This window comes from Pogonomyrmex barbatus, unplaced genomic scaffold (genome assembly GCF_055798465.1).
Source record: "Pogonomyrmex barbatus isolate J1 unplaced genomic scaffold, ASM5579846v1 scaffold8, whole genome shotgun sequence".
Classification (NCBI taxonomy): Eukaryota; Metazoa; Arthropoda; class Insecta; order Hymenoptera; family Formicidae; genus Pogonomyrmex; species Pogonomyrmex barbatus.
The window spans coordinates 8,159,284-8,181,877 of record NW_028297182.1 but is presented as its reverse complement, the minus strand read 5'-3'; the positions used below and the strand labels follow the sequence as shown (position 1 = coordinate 8,181,877).

Genomic DNA, 22,594 nt, shown 5'->3' with positions numbered 1-22,594 from the left:
CTAGAAGAGTTTGTGCTACAAATGATTGGCAAACGGTAATACGCTTTGGTTACCATAACGTTACATCGAATTGATATAACTTTCGATTTGCGTCTAACGGTAAGCAATTGATCGCCGTTTTGTGTGAATCTTTCGTTTTATTCGCCTCATTCTTTTCCTCGTTTATCCATATTCGTATCAGCATGAATTCGTAAATATTGACGATGACAATTCATTCCAACTATAAATATAGAGACCTCTCTCGAGGGTGAGTTTTACAGTAAGAAAAACGAATAACCAAGAGAGATTGAGTAGGAAAAAGATGCCGTCCTGTTTGTCCTTTAGTCTATTTCTCCAATGGCAATTCACTAAACATTACAGAAAGTTCTGTGCTGTTATTGTTTATGAAGGTTACGATACAATGTTTATTTTTGAAAACGCGTGTGAGATTCGATCCATTTAGATCACGAATGTTTTTGCTGAAAGCAAAACACTCCATGTGAATTGTATATATAATAATCTTTATTTGCTTCTTTTTTTTTTCCTAATTTTTATTAAAGTAATATAATAATTATTAATATTAATTATTTATAACATGCACACATGAATCGTAATTAATTGATATTAAATAAATGTACAAGTAATTTTTCTCGAAATTTTATCGAAATAATAACTAGAGAATTTTGGAGAATGAGAATGAAATCTGATGTATCGACTGGATTTGCAGGGGGAGATCTGTTTTTGAAAAGGTGAGATTTTCATCTCCGCACGCACACGCGCACGCATACGCGCATGTGTGTGGCGCAAGCGACATTAATCATGGCCAGGCCGACAGCAGGAACCGCGGCGTATAATGCGCCACGTAGATTTATTTATCATCCGCGAACGCGTAAGTCACCGGTAAATGCCCGCGGGCGGCGCCATTAGGGGCCTTCTTTGTGGGTGGAACCGCTCCTCAGGTGGTGTGCGTAACTTAAAGGTAACCCCCCCCCTTTTCCCTTAAAGCTCCGTCATTAATCGATCAGCTCTCCCCGAGAGGTAACCTCGACGCGCTTCCTTAACCGTCTCCTGTGACCGCGGGACCAATAAAACGCCAGTGACACGCAATGCTTTGCCCTTTTACGACGTCGTTCTTCCAACCGCGCGTGACAAAGCACGACAAGGCGCATTTTCGTAGACTTCTGCTCGCGTATATTATCTTGACCTTTTGTGTAACGGGAATTTTTACGATATGAATCACGAATCGAATGTGCCTAGATACGCTCCGCTTTTAGCGGGAGGAGGGAGAAATGTTGCATTTATATAATTTATACAATTTTATTTCTGTTTGAAAAAAAAAAAAAAATTTGTTTTTCCTCCGCGAAAGATGTGAAAGAGAGAACGCGTGCCAATGCGAAAAAAAGAGTCAATTTTTTTTTTTTATTTCCAGCTACATAGATCATAAATCATTTGCGTTAAAGAGCCGAGATGACTTTGATTTTCGCGACAGTATCCAACGTGGACCGGTCGCGTCAACGTGTATAATGGACTGCAAATTGAAAACGGCGGACGCGACGGAATGGGAATTTTGCATAGTCCGCCCTTCGATTTCGAAGCCGTGAAACGAATCCACGCCTACCTCGCCCCGAGAGACCTTCGTGCTCCTTATTAAGGGTGCGACTCTCTCTTGCACACTCGCAATCGCCGAGATGCCGCTCCGTCTCGAAAACGAGAAACACGAGTCTTCGCGAGGAGAGAGAACGCTCGATCGAGAAAGCACGCGTTCGTGCACGCGCACGCAAAAGGGCGCGGCGGTTCTATGCAAATTTATGCGGCCTCCTCGTCCCTGCGCCCCTCGATGGCGGAGAGGATCCGCGACAATCCGGCTCGACTATTAGGTTATCGGATACACACGAGTGTCCTCGAACAGCGGCTCCTCCCTTAGCCGAGCGGTAAATCGTTCATTTAAACTGGAACTCACCGCGACCGGGTTCCAGGTGTGTTCAGGCCGCTGTTGAAATTCAAATCCGATCGCGTTGCCGAGCATCGATGTGTCTTCGATATATTCGTGATCGGTAGTCAATCCTCTCGGGACAGTCGGGTATAATTAACATACTTGCAAATTTTATGCAAATTTGTCTATGACGCACGTAGAAATTTAGAGAAAAATTCGTGTAAATATTTTTTTGAAAAAAATATGAAAAAATATTTTTGTGTAATAAATATATCAATCGAAATCAGATAAGATAAAATTTATATTCTTATTTTGTTAAAATATTTTTTGAAATTAATATGAATATTAACACGATACGTAAGTGAATTTGTTATTCGTATTTTGTATTTTACTTATGAAAATTAGAAATGTTCTACAGTGTTCAATATGAAAGCAGACTGGATTATTTAAGGACATTTACATCTGGAGAAAGAAATGGACAGAGAGTTCACGCTGTTCACTTCGTTCCGCGGAGAATCAAACGGTGCATTTGTGCATTGCGAATCGATAATGGCTTGTGGCACCGACAGAGATAGGTTGCGTGACGCAGCAGCGAGAAAGCAAGGAGAATAGATCAGTGGGTGTCTTCACATTCGATATGGCGTCACGCAGTTCGTCTCTGTCAAAGGAGCCATTGATCCTACATCGATATCCACTGTGGTGTATATCTCAAGCGTACAGTCTTACCTTTGTATAAATAATCGTCATCGAGCCGTGCATAATGTCTGCGATTATGCCCGATTCGACCGAAAGACATTAATCTCAACTCGATACGAGTTCGAAAATAGCATTGATGAGATTTCGAATGACTGATGAACTACAATGTGAATTTACGTCAACTGAATTTTAATGTATATTGTTTTCAAGTAAGTTCGTATATTCTCAATAAAAGCAAAATTATTATATTTTACTCGATGTGTTAAACATTTCTCTTTTGGGGTATATGCCTATTAATTTGTCATTCAAAATTTCACGTGTTATCTATAAATATTGAGTAATCAGAGAGAAGATTTTAAATATAAAATTAGCCAAGACTCGTATTAAAGAAGAAAAAAAAAAACCTAAGGGTTTCAGTGCGATATATTGATTAAATAGGAATTAAAGAGGGAATGGGAGGGAAATGGCAGACGGAGGAGGGGGGGGGGAAGGGATCGTCAAAGACAATTTCCGGTCGATTCGTTTCGCTTTTTCATCACTTCGCGGAGGAGGGTGGCAGCTTCGGGTCCGACCTCTCCTTCGTCGAGGGGCATCCTCGCGGCCTCGACGGGGCGCATATACCTAAGGTGGGTTTACCTTAGAACAAAGTGGTTTTTGTTCGGTCCCTGAGCAAGTTGTGCGAGTCACGGCGATTTTGTTGCCGCCGTCGCCGCCGTCTGGAGAAAGAGAGTGAGACAGGCCAACAAGAGCAAAGACGCGCGACGCGTTGGAGGAGAACTTCTACATGTTCCTCCTCCTCCTCCTCCTTTTCTTCTTGGCTACTCTCAATCTTCTCTGCTACATCCGCAACCTTCGCTTATGTGCGTATGCGTCTATGCGTGTGAGTGACCTAGGAACGAGAAACGGATAACTCGGAGAGTCTGAATTTATCGCTCTCTTTACGCGTTGACATCGCGTTAACATAATATACATAATTAATTATATAAATTACACAAAAGTATTTGTATTTCAATAAGTTTGTAGAAGATATTTTTCTAAAAAAAAAAAAAAAAAAAAAAAAGAAAAGAAAAGAAAAGAGAAAATTAAAGAATATATATATAATTGAGTTTCAATCTTTTCTAAATAATTTTCTAAAATTCTAATTTTTTTTTTTTTTTAAATAATGTAGATAGTGTTTTTGTTTTGTGATAATTGTTTTTCTTATATTGATTTAAAAGATAAGAATTACTTATAAAAGCATGTACATTTATTAGATTTCAATAATGACGCGATAAATAAAAGTTCTGTGGCACATTTGATTCGTTTATATTCATCTATCGCGACTATATTCATTAATTGGGTATGGGTAAGCTCTTTCCAGAGAATGTTATCTAGTTTTTGTCTCTTACCGAGTGGATTTACCGTCGCACTTATCCGCGATCTCGAATCTCACGTAATTGCTTACCGCCGTGCTCGGCATCTCTCTACCGTGCCTCGTTTCTTGTTCACCATGCAACGGGGCCATGCAGCAGTAACATGCAAATCAGCAAGAAACAGATCAGGATCAATAGCCATGCATAAACGGCGATTCTTATTCAGATATAGCCTCGTGCTTCCTACGTGCTTTTTCGAAGCATCTTTGAAACCTCTTCGGTTATTTTAGCGAATACCGTAGATGCCATCTTATCTCGAAAGGCATTTATCTGCATGCAGGCAAGAAAAAGGATCGGAGAATACTTCCTGCTTTTACGTAGTGAAAAATAAGATAATAACGAGAGTTATAATGTCCTTCCTATTTCTTGCTCTTTCGTATATATGGCAACGAGACAAACTTTTCTTTCTGCAAAAGATACAAAAGGCTCGCTCGCCTCGGTAGATAAGTGGGATCAGATAGATGGGCGGCGTGGTGATTACGCTGGAAGAATGCGATGTTAATGAAGTATGTCGAACGATGACTCGATAAGAATCGAACAGAGAACGAGAACAGCCGATTCTGAGGTAGGATTTTGATTTGAGATTGAACGAGTGTTCAATGACGACGGCAGACAACTCTTCTCAAAAGAAAGTCAAAAGGTGAATCACGCTATTAATTTCGTGTCGTATCTTATTTTTCTGTCTCGCTCTCTTGCTTTTTATATTTTCTAGCGTGGCCTTTCGCATTTTATCTTCGCTTTATCTTCTTTGCATCCTTTCCCCGGGTTCGCTTTCCTTCCGCAACAGGGCAACGACTGTCACTTTCGCGCTGTGCAACGGCAAGAGAGATATGAAATCCAACCAACTCCGGTAACTTTAACCGATTTCGCTTTAGGCAAAGCTGTCGTTGGAGATGAAGCTGGCGAGCGAACGAACAAAGGGGGAGGGAGGGGGGTACGGGAGAAGATTCGCGCATCGGAGAAGAGAAAGAGTCTGGTGGAGAGGCACGAAGTGGAGGGTCCCACCCACTAGTGAACCCTCTATCTCGAGACTCGTGACCACCTCGGGCTGATATGTCGAACCGAAACCCTACGTTTCTTCTCGGCTTACATCCCTCTCGCCTTTCCCTCCCCGCTTCTCTTCCTTCTAAGTTCCATCTCTCGCGCTCTTTGTCTCTCTCTCTCTCTCTCTCTCTCTCTCTCTCTCTCTCTCTCTCTTTTCCTCCCCCTTCATCACCGATCACTGCGAAGATCCCGTGGCTCTCCTCTCTTCGTTCTCTTTTCATCTTCTTTCCATCCAGACCCGCGAGACTCTCACGAATACTCTTCCCATGATTTACTCGACCGTCTCGGAAGAGAAGAGAGCTCGCTCGTCTATCGACCATTCTCTTCCCCATTCTCTATCTCTTCCTTTCTTATCTTTCTCTCGTCTTTGACTGTTTTCATCTTGTCGATTCATCGCTTCTTATCGTTTTCGAGCGCAGTAAATATGGTGAAAAATCGAGAACGTCGATAAAATCGCGCGTCGCCGTCGCCGCTTCGATAATGTGATTTATACGTTTACGCGATCGTCGAAAGAAAAATCAAGAATCAGTAACATTTTCACTGTTAGTAAAGTGATAATTCTTCCCGCGAGCTCGATAATTAAAGTACTAAAGCCGATATTCTATAAAAATAATTATAAAACATGATGATGAGAAGGATACATTGATAATGATAAATATATAAAAATAACTTTTGAAAATTAATTTCATCAAAATCACTTTCAGTATTTAAGTAAAACGATATATAATATTGCGGTGTAAAAGATCAAATTGTCATATATTTTTTATAACAATTGTAAAGTACAATTTTTTATTTTCAATTCTAATCTCATATCGTAGAAATTGATTTTGTCGCGGAAAAAAATCAAATTTTGTCCTCTTGTTGAGTCTCCATTTGTGATCTTTTTTATGCGTATTTAATAATCACCCTTGCCAATCACACTTTCAATTAAGAATGTATGAGCGATTCTGGCGCAATCTCTCGATCGACGTTTGTTCGAGAAGAGAAATAGACTTCGTCAGACTGTCATCGGGTATGCGTGCATGCTTTAAGGAAGGCCTCTCGTCATTTTTGGCGTTCTTTGTCTTTTGTTTGCTTCGAAAAGATTCGCTACTCGAAGGCAGTTATGACAATTAACCGCGGCACGCCGAGGTTATCGTGAGCAAGACACATAGAGAGAAAGAGAAAGAGGGAGAAGGAAAGAAAAAGAGAACTTATGTCGGCTCTTTAAAAAAAAAAAGAAATTTGACATCCATCAATTATCTCGCCGTCATTTTTTATCCATCCCCTACGTGCCTCTCCTTTTAAGTTGGTCCATGGGCGAAAAGTCACCAACGCGAACTAAAAATATCTTAAATATGTGTATTCTTATACATTTCTCATAAGTTTCTTTATTATTGTTGATATCAGTATCAACAAAATTTATGTTTTTATTAAGTAGATTAAGTCTTAATGTCACTGCTTAAATTATATAACAATAGAAAAATTGAACGTAATAAATTAAAATTGTATGTAATTAATCACAACATAATTTTTTTATGATAATATATTATTATAATATAATTATTTATTTTGTTATCAAAAATATTAGATGCTATTGAAATACTTAATATATATAATCTATAAACTTATAAAGTATAAAATATATTAACATATGCGAAATCATTTTGTTATCTACAAAATCCTCGGAAGACATTCTATGTTGCATAAAAACATTTAAATATTCTGTATTTCTCTAACTGTTACCCTGTACGTTAATGAAATCGGTAAGTTTTTTTTCTTTCTCTTGTCGCGTCGAGTCCGCGAATTAACCTCTGCAATTAAGAAGTTAAGATTATCTACCTACGTGTGCAATATTTACGGTACCGGCAGCAGCTCCGGGGCTAATAGACGAAGAAACGTATTCCATCGTCTCTCCTTTTCTCTTTCTCTCTCTCTCTCTCTCTGTTCCTCATCAGCTTCTTCGTTCACATCTTCCTCCTTGCCTCGTGCTCTTTCTTCGGCGCAACCCACACGCGAGGAGATAAAGTGGAGGATGATCGACGCAGTAAATAAGGTATAGAATACGCATATGTAAATCACGAAGGGCGCACCCACGCCCCCTTACTCAGCGAGCTTCTCTCCCTTCTCCCTCTTTACACCCCGTTTTCTCTTCCATCCTGCGCTCTCTCGACACGTCTTATTCTATCCCTGTTTCTCCCGCGTTCCTCCATAAACCTCTTCTTTCGGAGCAGAGGTGGTGGAAGAAAACGAGAAAGGAGAGGAGCCAGGGAGGAGAATGGATAGAGGACGATGGTGCGTAGTATATGAAGGTGGCTCTGTTCCTCGCACAATACCCTCCACTCGCGTTCGTGTAAGCGGAGGGCTCTTCAACTTCTTCTCGCAACCTTCTCAGCGCAGCAAGATAAAGCAACCGTGATACTGCACTCTCTTCATCCTCCTTCTATCGTCTCCACCCTCGTCACACTCTACTCTTTTCTTCGTATTCTCTTGGCGCGCTCCTCTTTTCACCTTTCTCTTTCTATCTCACGTTCTCTACCTACTTCATCTTACACACGATAGATCTCGCTGTAATCACTCGGACCATGTTGCAATTTTGGGAAATGTTGAAGATTTTATTCCCGTTCGTCTTTATATTTTTTGATCCTAAGATTGGCAAGATCAAATTTTTTTTTTTTTTTTACCTTAATATATTTAATGTGTGAATGAAGAAATATCGGAAATATATGTAAAAGATGTAGAAAAAAGTCTTACAATCTATACTGAAGTATTATGCACGTAAATTTAAATATTAAATGTTTAAATTAAATCGGTAAAAGTTATCTTGCATCGATTGTTTTGGCGAAATATTTTTTTGATATTGCATCGATGTTATGTTGTTTTTAATATATCTTTTAATACATCTTTTAATATATTTTTAATATAGTATTTAATATAGTTGCAATAATTTAGAAGTGGAGAATGACAAAGATAAGACAACCATATGATAATACGGAACATGAAAATGGAAATCTTCCCTAATAATTCTCTTGATCAGCCCTCTAGTTGTAGTCCGTTTGCTTTACGGCTGTATCGACCGTATCGAACGACTATAATTTAACGGAGAACGACGTTGCTCCTCGTGAGCCCTCTGGCTGATTTGCGTTTACTCGATCGCGATCGATGTGCTTCTTTCGCAAACGTAATATCTGTCCGTTCCGACAAACAATAAGCGACAATCTGATTCGCATTCGGCGAGAACCGATGTTTACGGTCGATAAAACAAACTTACGTAAATCAGATCTTTATCTGCTGAGAACATTGAGCTAAGCCTCAACAGCTAATCGATCCTGTTGGTTCCTTCAAAAAAAAAAAAAAAATGCTGAAACAAAAATGTTAAAACGTCAATGAGACCACAATCCCAATACATATTTATTTTAATTTCTGGATTATAAGATATAATTAAAAAGATTGTGCTTATACGCATTTTTAAGTATTATATAACTACATTACGTTGTGCATAATGTGTGATAAATATAGAGAAATGAAAGAATTTGTCGATAATAAATTATTTAATGGTACGTTTTCTGCGATGGCTCTTAACGGGCTACGGCTTAAACTTATAGGTGTTGAAGCTCTTTAATCACATCGGTTAATCTGTTGAAAGAGAGAACATATCTATATACCGCACGCTTATTCGAACCCGCGGCGAAGATCATCCTCCTCGTAATCAATTTCACAAGGTGCCCCCGGCGAGCTGTAAAGCTCGAGCACGTGATGGCGCATATTACGGAGTCTCGAAATTTATGCGTCGGTCGGAAAATCCCGTGAAAAATTCGATGGATGGGCGTGTTTCGTGGCCGAATAGCCTTTGGCCAACGGAGCAGGATCGTATATAGGGGCCGAAGATTTTCGATGACCCTCTCGTGCCCAGATATCGCGCGCGCGCGCGCGCGCGCGCGCGTGTGTGTGTGTGTGTGTGTGTGTGTGTGTGTGTGTGTGTGAGTAAAGTGGCCACCTGAAGAAGAGTGAAAGAGCGAGAAAGAGGAAAGAGATGATGGTAGAACGAAAGATGGAGAGAAGGAGAAAGAGCGGAAAGTGGAAGGAGACGAGGCTAGGCTGCCCAAACCGTAAATAAGGGGGCGATTGTCCTTTTTAAGCATGGGGCCCGGTCGGGCGCCGAGAAAGAGGCTTCCCCCCTACTGATTGTCCCTGAAGAATGGTAGCCGCGTGACGGTCCCATTGTTCGAGCGCCGGTCCCTGTGCATACCCGTACCACGTGCACGAACACGCGTATGCGGTCACTCATACCGCCATGCTACCCGTCATACCGTCGACGTATATACATACACGTGTACACTCACGTGCAGCGTTTCACAAAGGAGGGAAGCTCCCTAGCGAGATATATCTGCCTATCATTGGGTTTCCTTCTCCATCTTTCACCTTTCGCGTATCTGATGCTTTTCTTCGGGCCACGTTTCTCTCATCTTTCTGTACCTCCGGGTTTCTCTTCGGGAGTATTGTCCATGTTCCGCCGGAGATTGAGAACTAGAAGCGACGGGACGATTGGCATGCGAAAACAACCTGTTGATTGTTTTATACCTGTTGCACCAAACCTCAGCCAACGATCTATTCTGTGTTCTTCGCTTGTTCTCTCTTAACGTTTGTACTTTGCCCTTAGCGTATTTTCATGCTCAAGTAATATCTTGATGATGTAATTTTTCAATTTTTACTTGACTTGTGGAAAATGTGTATAATTTCTAATTTAACACGAGCTAAGTCAAAGAATTCAACATAAGTTCAACAAATTTGAACAACTGATAATTTCTCTTTGTTAGTTCAATTAATGCAGCATAATATCCAAATTTAATTAAGCAAGTTAAAATTATTCATATTTGAATATTAAATTATTGAATATAATCATGATAATAATTTTTATTAATTGATATTTGTCACATTTCAAAAAAATTTTTTTTTACATTCAGAAATTTTATATTCTGTCTAGATTTAACTTTTGACTTACTAATTTTATGCGCTGTAAATCTCTCTCTCTCTCTCTCTCTCTCTCTCTCGCGATCTTTCATGTCCCCGTTTTCTATTCTGTGACATCTATTGATCGATTGATCAATATATCGTCGTTTTCGCTTTAATATTCTATGATGACGTTTAAACCACTTGTTGATCACTATGCACCTGTTGCTTTTGACGGTGCTGATTTTCGCGCATTTCATACAATTCGTTTCTGTCGATCTAATTGCACGATTGCGCACGCGTGATTTTACATTTGTTTCTTTCTCTTCTTATAATAATAACGAAGAGAGAGAGCAGTTTTCTCTTTGAAATCTATAAATAAGATTCTAAGTACACGATGAATCGATTTTTGTTTCTGTTATATGTCATAAGAGATTCCATACATTTCTCTTCATAAACTGAGCCTAGAATTCTTTAAAAGATTCTTGTTTTTTTTTTATCTCTTTTCAACTACATAAAGCCTGTTAACTTCCGCATGAGGTTCTTCCTTTGTTCAATACTTTAAAAGTTATCTTATATTTAAAAAAAAGAAAACCGTAAAATAAGTAAACTAGTATGTACACGTGATTGTATTATTATATTTCATATTTAAATTTTTCTAATAATGTACCCTAATATGTGTGTGTGTAATTATCAATAATTTTTATTAATCATATTTTATAAAGTGTTTTTTTTTTTTATATTATTACTTAATATTACTTTCATATACGTCATCATTTTTTCATATCGATGTAAATTAAGTAACAGCAGTTTTGCTTGAAATTTTACCATGACGTGCAGATGCAACGTCTTCCCTTTGAGACCTACGTGATCGCAACACAATCGCGCAAATGTGTTTATTTAATCTTGAGACTTGTGAGTCCCGCGAGAGAGAAGGGGTTACGAGTTCGTCTCGAGAGTCTCTAGGCTCGTAACGTTCCTCAAGTTTATTTACAGACAGGCGCTCCGCTTTAGGTAGAGCAAGCGCGCGTCTGGAGAATTTCACATCGTTCTCATTCACGTCTCCGCCTTGTTATGATACTGTGTCGTACTTGCATATATTTACCGAGTCTCTTATATGGACGGTCTCGAAAGTGATTCAGTGATATGACTGCGAATGGACGATGGATCACGACGACGACGACATCGATGATCACGACAACGATTTTCATTTTAGTATCTTTGGATTAGACATTACTCTCGCGAAAGCTACCGACATGCATTATTCATACATTTTTAGGAGGCTTCACACTTTATTTTTAACTGTATTTTATATGATGTGAATTAATCTCGGTCTGTAAAACCGGTATTTGAAATTTTTTACACCCAACTCAATCTCAGCCGAAATTTTTATCATATTGCATATATTTTTCATAAATTTCTTCCATTCTTAATAAATTGATTAAACTTGCGTCAAAATATCATGATTTATATTTATATTAATTTAACATTTGATTAATCGAGGTAATTATTTTTGCTAATTATCATTAGATATTTTATTATCATTAGATATTTATATAAATTTAAATCGCTTAAATATTATTTATTAAAAATTATGTATCGTATTTTTCACATTTTTTTTCTTTTTTATAAGAACATTAGAAAATGATAGTATTTTTTTAAATAGAAAGACTTCTCCATGAAAATTTTCCACTGCGAATTTTTTGGAAGAATCTGTCATTCCAAAAATGATTCATAAAATGATTTGCTCCCCAAAAAAGGTATATGTAATCTGTATTATCGGCATTTCTTCGCTGAAAACGTCTCCCAATCGCGAGCAGGGCGTGAGTGCATCACAGGGAGGGAGGGATTGCGCGCAGCATCTCGTCGGCCGGATCTCTCCCAAGTCCATCATTAACCGGGGGATCCACCTCTCGGGTGAGGCCATTACCCATTCAAATTACGCTTATCGGTGGTTCTCCTCGTGCGTCTCTTACGGCAGAAAAATGGGCGCCGATAGAGAAAGGACGTGCATTCTCGTGAATAAAAAAAAAAAATGAGTCCCAATCCAACGGGAGTAGATAAAAAAATGGGATTTTTGAGAAAAAAAAATTTTCGGATAAGCAATAAAAGAATATCTCAAAATAAAACGCGCAATGTAGCGCATTATTGCACGCTCTTATGAAATAAGATTTGTACAGATAAGCAGATATTTCTTCTTACTCCTTTTCTTTATCAATTGTTCATTTCCTATTCTTGTCAAAACAACACAAATAACTACATATCAATTTTCAATGCCTATGCACCGTAAACAAAATTTCTCTTAAATTTCTCTTTTCTCTCTCTCTCTCTCTCTCTCTCTCTCTCTCTCTCTCTTTCTCTTTCATCTGTAATAATTAATGTTATAATAATATTTAAGTAAAACTTTAGTAAAATTTTAAACTTCTTATGTAGATTGTGTTTAGATACGTTTGTTTGTTTTCTCACACGTTAACACTATTACACTTATACATACGTACATTCTACAAACTTTAGTATACACAACATTATCTCTCGACGCATCGCATATACAATTCTAACTCGTGCATCCCGAATGATTTGAATTGCCTCTTTAGTTTCCGTTTAAATCGACCATGCGTCTCTCTCTCTCTCTCTCTCTCTCGTTCATTGTCCTTTCTCCCCACCTCCCCCTTTTCTCTCTCACTCACGCTCGCAGCTTCACCAAAGTACCCTCGACCACTCCCAATCCCATATGCCGACGTCCATCCGGCCCTCCTTTCCATTTGGTCGGCACATTATGCGGCGTTCACGTGTGCGCGCGAGATGGGGGTACAGATACGATCGTCCATCGAACGAAGAAACTGCACGGCCCGACGAGCGATTTAAACTTCTACTGTGTATTGCCACGGAAATAGTCGGTTGTTTCGCAGCGCTCGGTCCGCAGCATCGGTCGGGACGGCTTTAGGATTGCGCATTTCCCATTCAAATACACAGATTCGATACTCGCCTTCGAAACGAAAAACTCGTCGCCTCGCGGATGAACGGAGCTGTAGAACAGAATGACTAGACACTCCAAACGTAAATAATAATAATAACCATTGCTTGCACTATTCTTGAAGCAACGCGCTTTTCTAATCCTACGGGGGGGGGGGGGTTCACGTCAGTATATTTATATCTCGAGAAATAACATTGCAAGACTAATTTTATTTAAAAAGTTCGCGAATAGATTAATCTTTATAATAGGAAAATCTTTATTTTCTTATTTGGATATAAAGGAGAAAATGGTTTTAAAAAGGAGCTGGTGCACATGTCAGCATGAGAAAAGAGATTGATTCCTTTATATTTATTAAAAATAAATTTTCGCTTCTTTTAGTAATACATGTTGTCTATGTAGCACAATTCTTCTATGTTGAATTTTTATTCGTAAAAATATTGAATCTTTTTCATTATTGTGAATTTAATTGGTCGATTCCGACAGAAGCGCAAGGCGCTTTGTGTCGGCTCATTAGATCCGCTAACGAGGACTAACCGTATCGCTATAATTACTCCTTACAAGGATATGAAATGTAACAGACACACATATACATTCTCTCCAAGTCAGTCTTTAGACTGAATGGTGATCGATGTCTATCCTTGTCGACATTACCACGGGAAAATTATTGCACGACCATTAATAATTGCCGTAAGCAACGCCTTACAACATGCAATATATATTAATTTCTGTGTGAGTGCTTTCTACATTTAATTAATTTTAGAGGAAATATGTGCACGCGCATGTATATATGTAGAACAAATTTCACTCGCATAAGCTACCGAAAAACATGTATATGTATATGTCCTTTGGTTTATTAGTTTTTTTTAGAATATTTTACATCTTTTAACTTTTTGCTATCCCTTGTTCATAAAAAAATGAAAGATTAAAAAATAATTAAAAAAATAGAAAAATGCGTTTCATTCATGTAAATTTATTAAAAAATAATTTTTTTTATTATATATAACATGGATGTGTCGGAAATTTGCTATATGAAAGATGATTGAGTGATCCTCCCGAGATTGTCTAATGCACCGAGTTGCGTCCAGATTAACCATATGATCAAAATAATTGTAACGTTTTGCCGCCGCTGTGTGTATGGTAGCAGACAAATAATTTTTCTACGGGCACCCCCGTGGCGTGCTCGTGGCCATCCAATTCCGGCTATGTTTTTTGGTGGGGAGGCACAGGCCTTGCACAGTTAACCTTCCTCTTCACTTCGTGAGGTCCAATGGGTTTTCAGTGCGTCTCAGTTGCTGCTTCAGACTATTATATTACATAATTATATGTTATTTAAAGTAGTTCGCGTGCAACAAGGCATTGTTTAGAATCTAATAAAATAATCATACATGTCCTGCTATAATTAAAATCTTAGTTACCTTTAATTATTCAATCTTCTGTGCTCACTCAATTTTTCTTTTTCTTTCTTTTTTTTTCTTTTCTTTTTTCTTTTTTCTCTCATTATTTATGCATCGGAAATATCAGAGCGAAAGAAGGATGATTTTCTATAAGCGAAGAAACGTCGAGTTTAAATCGAGTTTAGCGTTCTCGAGCTTGACTGTCATTGAAGGATTTTCTCGCGACATTCCGATGATACGTTTTTCGCAAAGTCCCTTGAGACTTCTCTGAAGCGTGAAAGCAGGAAGTCGCGCGAGTTTGTTCCCGCACCGGTCGCCGCCGGTTGAGCACCGTCGTCATCGTCGTCGTCGTCGTCGTCGTCGTCGTCGTCGTCGTCGTCGTCATCGTCGTCGTCGTCATCGTCGTCGTCATCGTCGTCGTCGTCGTCGTCGTCGTCATCGTCGTCGTCGTCGTCGTCGTCATCGTCGTCGTCGTCGTCGTCGTCGTCGTCGTCATCGTCGTCGGCGGCGGCGGCGGCGGCGGCGACGGCGGCAGCGGCAACGGCAGTGGCAGCGAACGGCGGCATGAGAATTTTCCCACAGTCTCTCCACCACGTGGACCCAGCGCGCGGGAAGCACACCCGCTCTCGCGATGTTGCCACACCTCGACCCGACTGAGAGGCACTGCATCGTAGCGCGCCTTGTGGGCTAGAGGAAGGGAGGGCCAGAGCGAGACGGAAGGTCCCAATTGAAGGGAGGAAGGTAGTACCCACGGTGAAGGAAGAGAGGGGAGTTAGGAGCAGAAGAGAAGGGAACAACGACGGAGGAAGAAGGAGACGGCAAGCCGTGTCCGCGACGCGAGGGAGAGGGACCGGTGTCCGAGAGCACGAGGGGAGCGAGGTGGGAGCGCGTAGGGCGTTTTATATAGGAAAGGACATTCGACACGGACGTCCCTTTACCGTTTCTACACCGTCGCGGGGTGTCCGCCGTGTGGCGTAAAACTCCCAACATTCGTGACCTTTTTCTATCTCTTTCATCCATCGGTCGATAGTTAATAGGCGATATCGACGATATCGACTATTTCATGTTCGGTCTGAATGAAGCAGCATCGCGCTGTTTCCTACTATGATAAACACACTTGAACGCAAGTTGGAAACACGATCCAGCGGATATAACGCATCATGATGAGCGACACGACGGAAGAACGCTTATAGCGCTAAGCGGAAATAAAGGGATATCCTTGCGATAGGGGGAAGCCTCAATAGTATATCAGGATTTATCACTCTTGCGCTATGTGAGATCGACTCGATATTCAATAGAAACGTAAGACTCCCGCGTTCCTTTTTCTCCGCGAGAGAAGTGAAGTTTTTAGTAGTTTTAGTTTAAATACCGCCGACAAATTTATAACTAACAATTTTCTAGACATATTCATCCGATGAACGAATATCCGAATCTCGGTATATTTCTTATTTTTCGTTCTCTGCGTTTCAAAAACTTCCTTCGAGGTCTGTGTCCTGTCCTTTCCGCATTTCTCCACCACACACGGATATTTTAAGGTGAATGAAATCATTTAGACTACCTCGGGGACACGGCTAATTGCCGCCGCTCTGTCAGATTCTCGAAATTCCGGTTCGAGCTGAAGTCACGCGGCCTGTCCTTTGGCGACAACCTGGAATCAAAGAATAAAAGTAATCTTGCATTCCATCTGAGAATAATCTTGCGTTTTTGAAAGAGCGATGATCTGATTTCTCGAATCTTTAAATCTTTTCGTAGTGACAGACGTAATTTGTATGCTAAAAAACTTATGCTTTAATTACGAAAATAAAATAAATAAGAAAATTTTTTTATGACAAATATGACAGGGAATGTTCTTGCAACTGGATTTCAGTAAATGTAACAATCACATTTTATGAGAATAAAATTTGAATATCGCTACGCTAAAACCAACACGATATAAACGATACGAAAAATTAAAGGTAAAGAAGGATAATAAAGAATAATAAAGTATTCTTGATAGTTTAATAATGTTGTCGCATTATTGCGAGTTTCATTATTTCATTTTCAAGATATTAAAAATGTCTTGGTTATTGTAAGAAGAGATAACTGCTCATAAAATAGCTTTAAATATCATTTTTCGGCATTTGACTGCCTTGCGTCAGCAACGAAGTAACGGATACATGTATCCCCGTCGGATAGATTCCGCTCGACACGCATACTCATTCACGCACGTAGGCATTCACGCACGCACGTACGCGTGCAACGACCACTCCGATCTAGGGTGAGGCTCGACGGACAATTGCAATTATGGGGGTTCATCCAGGTTGATTTATAAGCAGCGGGGGCTTTTCCGTCCTTATCCGACGCACCCACGCGCTCCTCTCTCCTTCTTTTTTTCTCTCGCGAGCAATAGATCTTTGCGTGGCCCTTTTTTTCACCTGTACGCGAACATGTTCGCGATGTATCCATTCATCTCTCTTTGCTCTCTTACAGTCTACACTGTTAGATCCTTTGCATTCTGTTGATTATGGCGCATAATACTTGCCTTGAGGAGAATTAGGGAATTTACAGGAAGAGGAGAGTCGTATCTATATGGAAATCAGTTCTCGTGCCAGTTAACCCAGCTATTGGACACCTTTTACGATACTCATACTTTCACAAAATATATTGTGTCCATATAAGAAGCTGCGAGAATGAGCCGAGCTTTAGTAGAGAATAAATCTTAAAGGATGATAAAAATATAAACAATTTTTATACTACATCTTTTATGTGTTTTTAAGAGAGAGCGACATATTATTTTAATAACTTGTTTTTAAAACGGATACGTGATGTTATAAAATTTAATATTACTAATTATCTTTTTATAGGTAAATATATATTTTTATATACCTTTATACCTTAATATTTATTAATGTTAAAGTTATTTCTTCAAGTATATTTGAATATATATAAAGTGTAGCCAATATATTTTCAAATTTGTTATAACAAATAGGACATCGAGACGATTGACGATATTAACAAAGTGTAATTTTTAATCGTTGCGTTTCGCGCCTGTCCGTGCCTGTCAAAAAAAAAGGGGGGGAAACTTGTTTGCTTGATCGACGAAAAATCGCAGGACTGCGGGGAGAGGGGGAGGGGGGGGAGGGCGATCGATTTCTTGTCGATGTCTCGAGACTATCGGAACGCGTAGTAAGACGAGCAAAAGAGTAAGATGACGTAAAAAAGATGCGAGTACGAGTGCAGAACGAATGGACGTGTAAATACGCGCGTGGTCGATTCTTAGGTAAAGGAGGCGCTTTTGTTCGCGCCGCTGGTATCGATATTAACGCGAATCGATTCGTCGTGCCGGATGGGCCCCCGCGCCGCCACACTGTTGCTCGTCCCCGACGAGCTCGACCGTCTACCCTAATCGTTTGGTCTCGGGGGTCCACGAATGCCTGAGTAGCTCGAGTTTTTCGGAGCGTCATCCTCGCGTTCCCGCTCGCGCGCCTTTTCTGTCGAGAGCGTCGTAAGAGCGCGACCGATCGATGAATCGATCGACTTTATACGGAATATGAGATTCCGTTGAATGCCGCCGTTTGATGTCCGCCGTTTAATTATGCCTCCTCACTCAAAAACCTCGGGAGTCGATATCGCATGGACATAAGCCAAAGAGGATGCGCGAGAAGAACGCGGAGAAAGAAACGGAGATAGAGAGAGAGAGAGAGAGAGAGAGAGAGAGAGAGAGAGACAGAGAGAAGGAAAGAGAGGACAAGGGTACCTCCGGGGGAAATCCAGTCACGAGGAAGGGAATGTGCAAATGCCATCGCGAACGCTGAGCCACCGCAATTTTGTTCTTGTAACGGAGTCCCCCGAGGAAAAAGATCTCGAGCGAGCGAGATATTGTAATTGCGTTATCACGAGAAAAGCTTGCTACGCATTACAGGAAGGAAAAACGCTTATATTCGCAAGTCTTTTTTTATTTTAACGATACATTAGGTACCTCGATTCTCATACGATTTATTTTGTGGTATCAGTTCACTTATTATTTTGCTTGTTTTCTCATATAACTATGTAAGTTAGTCGATTGTTTTATTAATTTTTATTTTACTGAAAAATATTTGGATACGCACGAGAATTATGGAAATCTCATCGTAGAAGGATGTAAACCCCTATAACGACGTATCTCCTTTTTAATACAGTAACTCGAGAAGGAAAGAAGCCCTTCCGTACTTGGCTCCGTGAGAATCTTGGTCCAAATTCCAATTCGAAACCTTACGAGTACAATCAACTGTGCACATTTTGTGAAGAATCAATATCGTCTGAAAATTCCCCTAATGCATCTGCCTACTCATCCTGTCTAAAATTGTTTGCAAAAAAATAAAGATGAAAAGGATCACGTTTGATCATCGTAATTACTTCCGTTAATTTCATTTATCATAAACGTTATTTATATTCAAAAGATAGATAATGATTATTATCCTCTGACATAAACAGGGGTCATTGTGAAATAGTAACCGCGAATTTAGCGAATGTATCAATCATCGAGATGAGCAAAGATCGATCTTTAAAGTCTACGAAGTTACGGTTCTCTGAAGTGATTTCGACGAATCGCTGCGAATCAGCGCTTCCTGCTGGATCGATTTACTTTCGCGTCGCTTTAATATTAATGCCATGGGCATCCTTCGCGGGGTTCTACTGTAATAACGTGATAGGCCCCACGGGTACGTGCTGGCCCGCGTTTTTACCATCACTCTGGCCCTAAGTCATGTCGTCGTCGCTGCTACACAGCCGCGGGAAGTATAGTCGGATGTTCTATGAGGCATAAATTATGCGCACCATTAGATGTTAACCGTAGTCCATGACCAGGTATGTATCACCGAGCAACAACTGATACCGGATAGATAAGGGGAGATATCGAGAGGAGAAGAAGAAGAAGAAGAACAGGGAAGACACGAGAAAAGGGAAGAGAGAAAGAAAAAGAGAAATGTGTCTCTTACGCTCTTATAAGATACATCCGGATTTTCTTGCGGTTCTTATTTTTGCATGAATTATGTAACAAATATCCTGATTCAGCGTTTAATCCACTTTATACGTACCTTGCCACAACTGATTATCTGAATTGATGCTTAGATTATATAATCGCACGATTATAAAATCGCACGATTTTGTTTGTTGCGATTAATGCAATTATCGACAACTGCATTGATAATTATTTGAAGAAATGACAAAATTGGAAATTTCTTAAGACACTTGATATTTCTCTTTCCCAACATAACTGCTGTATTTACATATATAATTATCTGTATATATAAAACTAAAATTAAAAAATTTGTGTATTGATATTATTGTAATATTTACAAATAATAATAATAATAATACGTAATTCGTTATACTCATAAAAAGATAAGCTCTTTGTGTAGAAACATACAGGCATGTCAATGCAATTAGATGATTATAAGAAATAAATAGTAATAAATGAATTATTAATATTAGTATTAATATTAAGGGCTCGCCAATGTTGGTACGTGTTCTTGCCGGTAATTGGCGACATCGTGTAATATATATCTATTGATTGGCGAGAATCAAAATAACGCGAAAAGTATTGATATCGCACATTAATATCGACACTTCGTGCAATATGTTGTCGCGTGGTAATTGCTAAACGATTCTATTAAATTCAATTTTATCATTTTGTTTTCTTTTCGCGGTCTCGTTTCTCTTGATGTCCTTTTGCATGTACGAGGACCAATCGCTAGCTATTACTGTTTCTTATCGCCACTTAATTACATCTTATCTATGGTGCGCTCGTGTGTTTCTCCATAATCTTATTATCGGAATTTTAATGATAAGATAAAGATCGAGTAATCGAACAAGATTACTAAAATAATATATAATTCAACAAGATTCTAAAAATAATTTATATAATTCTAAGTATATGAACATTTATTTTATCTTTGATAATCAAAACAGATAGTTTAATTAGAAAATCTAGATCTGATTTACAATATTAAGGAGGAAACATTAAACAGAAAATATGTAATATGAAAACATTGGCAAGTTTGGAATTATTTTATATCGTAATTGATCAAGAATATTTAAAATTTTATATTTTTATTATATTTTTATATTAATATATACACACGCATAATTAATATTAGGTTTTATAAACCTTTTTATTTAGCACAAGAGCAAGATTACATATATATAATAAAAAGCTTCTTAGGTCACGACAAACCGTCGCGAATCCGTTAGCCATCGCGTGTCCAAATGTTTGTTTTGCCCGGCAGAATGAAACCAGAAAGCGAGAACAACGAATGAATAAAGTTCCATGATGTGCGGATAATCGAGCTTCATGCAAGGTCGGTTCGATCGATCCGTCGAATCGATCTCTATCGATCTTTTCTTTACAAGGTTCAAAGGCTATGTACAATCAACTGACTGATTAGAATTGATCTTTGTTTTAAAACAAAGACCTAATTTTTATCCAACAACGCATTACACGCACGAATGATCGAAGAGTACAAAATCACACATACGAGTGACAAGGATACGAGAGAATCACGCATGATTTCTTTCCAGACGATTTTTAATCCGGAAACTTTACTTGTTCTGCATTTCCTCGTACAGAAGAAATCTAAATGAAAAATAGTTAGTTTCACGTTAATGAATGCGGAACTGCGCTTACTGTAGCTTACTGTAGCTTACCGTAAAAGTTTGCGTACAAAACGACCTCAGGCGTTTCCGCCTCTATTTGCTTATCGTTTTCTTCGCGCGATTCGACCGGAAGAAATTCGTCCCGGCGCATCGGAGCGCCAATTTCACGGTTATCGGAGCTCATCGCTTTATCCTTTCGGCGTGTCAGTCCGCGATCTCTTTTTGCTCAACCCGGCCTCGACCGCGCGGTCGAAGCAATAAATTCATAGAAGTGGTAAAACCGACGGCCGACACCGGCGACGACGCATCTCGAATTTTTCATGCCGGCGAACGTGTTGCGGTAATGAGTTCTCTTTATAATCATGCCACGAACGTCATGCCGACGCGCCGCATCGAGAATGATTGCGATCGCCACGCCACGCCGGGTTCTGCTTTTCTTTCCACCGTCGCGTCGTTTCCAATCCTCCCGTTAAACGCCGATTAGAAAAATATTGCCGCGACTCGCAGTCGCGAATATTAATAGCGAATATTAATCTCGCGATTACCTCCGCCGATCGTGATAGTTATGCAAATGCATTCGAGCATTCGCGGATGCGATTGAGCAATAAAAGTTAATTACTACGGCGATTGAGAATTACTCCTGATCGAAAGTACGTATGTACGAGCACATGTTTTAATTATTTAAAAACAACATCTGAAACGTCATCTTATCATTATCATTAACGAGGTTGTTAATATCTTTTGATTTGTATTATTTCCAATGTAATTATTTCACGTAATTATGTAATGTTTATTCGTTATACGACTCATTCTTCTATTTTCGTATGCGTACCATTATTCCCGCATGATTGTGATATCGCGTATTTTTTTCGCCAAGTTTTAATATCAGTGACTCTTGTATTGACAATAAAACAATGGTGACTTTTTTTGTGTTTCAGGATTTCGGGGCGATCACTGCGAGGAAAATATCGACGATTGTCCAGGCAACCTCTGTCAAAATGGTGCGACCTGCATGGACCGAGTGAACGAGTACTCTTGCTTGTGTCCACCGGCCTTCACGGGCACGCAATGCGAACTGGACGTGGACGAGTGCTCGGTACGGCCGTCCTTGTGTCACAATGGGGCCACATGCACGAATTCACATGGCAGTTACTCGTGCATATGCGTGAACGGCTGGACCGGACCCGATTGCAGCGTCAACATCGATGATTGTGCAGGCGCGGCTTGTTTCAATGGGGCAACCTGCATCGATCGCGTCGGCAGCTTCTACTGCCAGTGCACCTACGGAAAGACTGGTAAATTACAAATTATTCTCTCTTGATCGAAAAATAGAATAGAGACATATTTTAGGCCATCGAGATGTTTTCTTACGGTATATATTTAATAGAATTTCTTTCTTAAATGAAGACCCGAATATGTGCGAAATTATTGTGGATCCATATAATGAATTGAAAGAATAATTATAATCAGATTAATAATTATGACATATAAAAAAATAGTGAAGTATTAGAAATTTCTAATATTAATTTAATTTAATCTTAAACGCTCTGTTAAAATAATGACGATATCTTTAGTTGGTCAAAAACACAGACACAGTTTTAACGATTAAATTTAGTATAAT

At 39.4% G+C, this 22,594-nt stretch overlaps 2 protein-coding genes across 3 annotated transcripts in view; one reads left to right on the top strand and one right to left on the bottom strand.

Moving 5' to 3' along the window:
- Positions 1–22,594, top strand: part of N (neurogenic locus Notch protein) — a 233,018-nt gene that overhangs the window by 128,818 nt on the left and 81,606 nt on the right. For both annotated transcript variants that reach the window (XM_089084343.1, XM_089084344.1), the window contains one exon: positions 21,912–22,268. In XM_089084343.1, coding sequence (XP_088940469.1) covers positions 21,912–22,268 — 357 coding nt within the window. The remainder of the gene's footprint in view (positions 1–21,911; positions 22,269–22,594) is intronic.
- On the bottom strand, positions 13,922–15,347 carry LOC148934764 (uncharacterized). Its single transcript, XM_089083770.1, has 2 exons — positions 14,383–15,347; positions 13,922–14,269 (listed from the first exon to the last, which is right to left on the bottom strand). Exon 1 carries the CDS (start codon positions 14,855–14,857, stop codon positions 14,543–14,545), a length of 315 nt encoding a protein of 104 aa, XP_088939896.1. The 5' UTR covers positions 14,858–15,347; the 3' UTR covers positions 13,922–14,269; positions 14,383–14,542.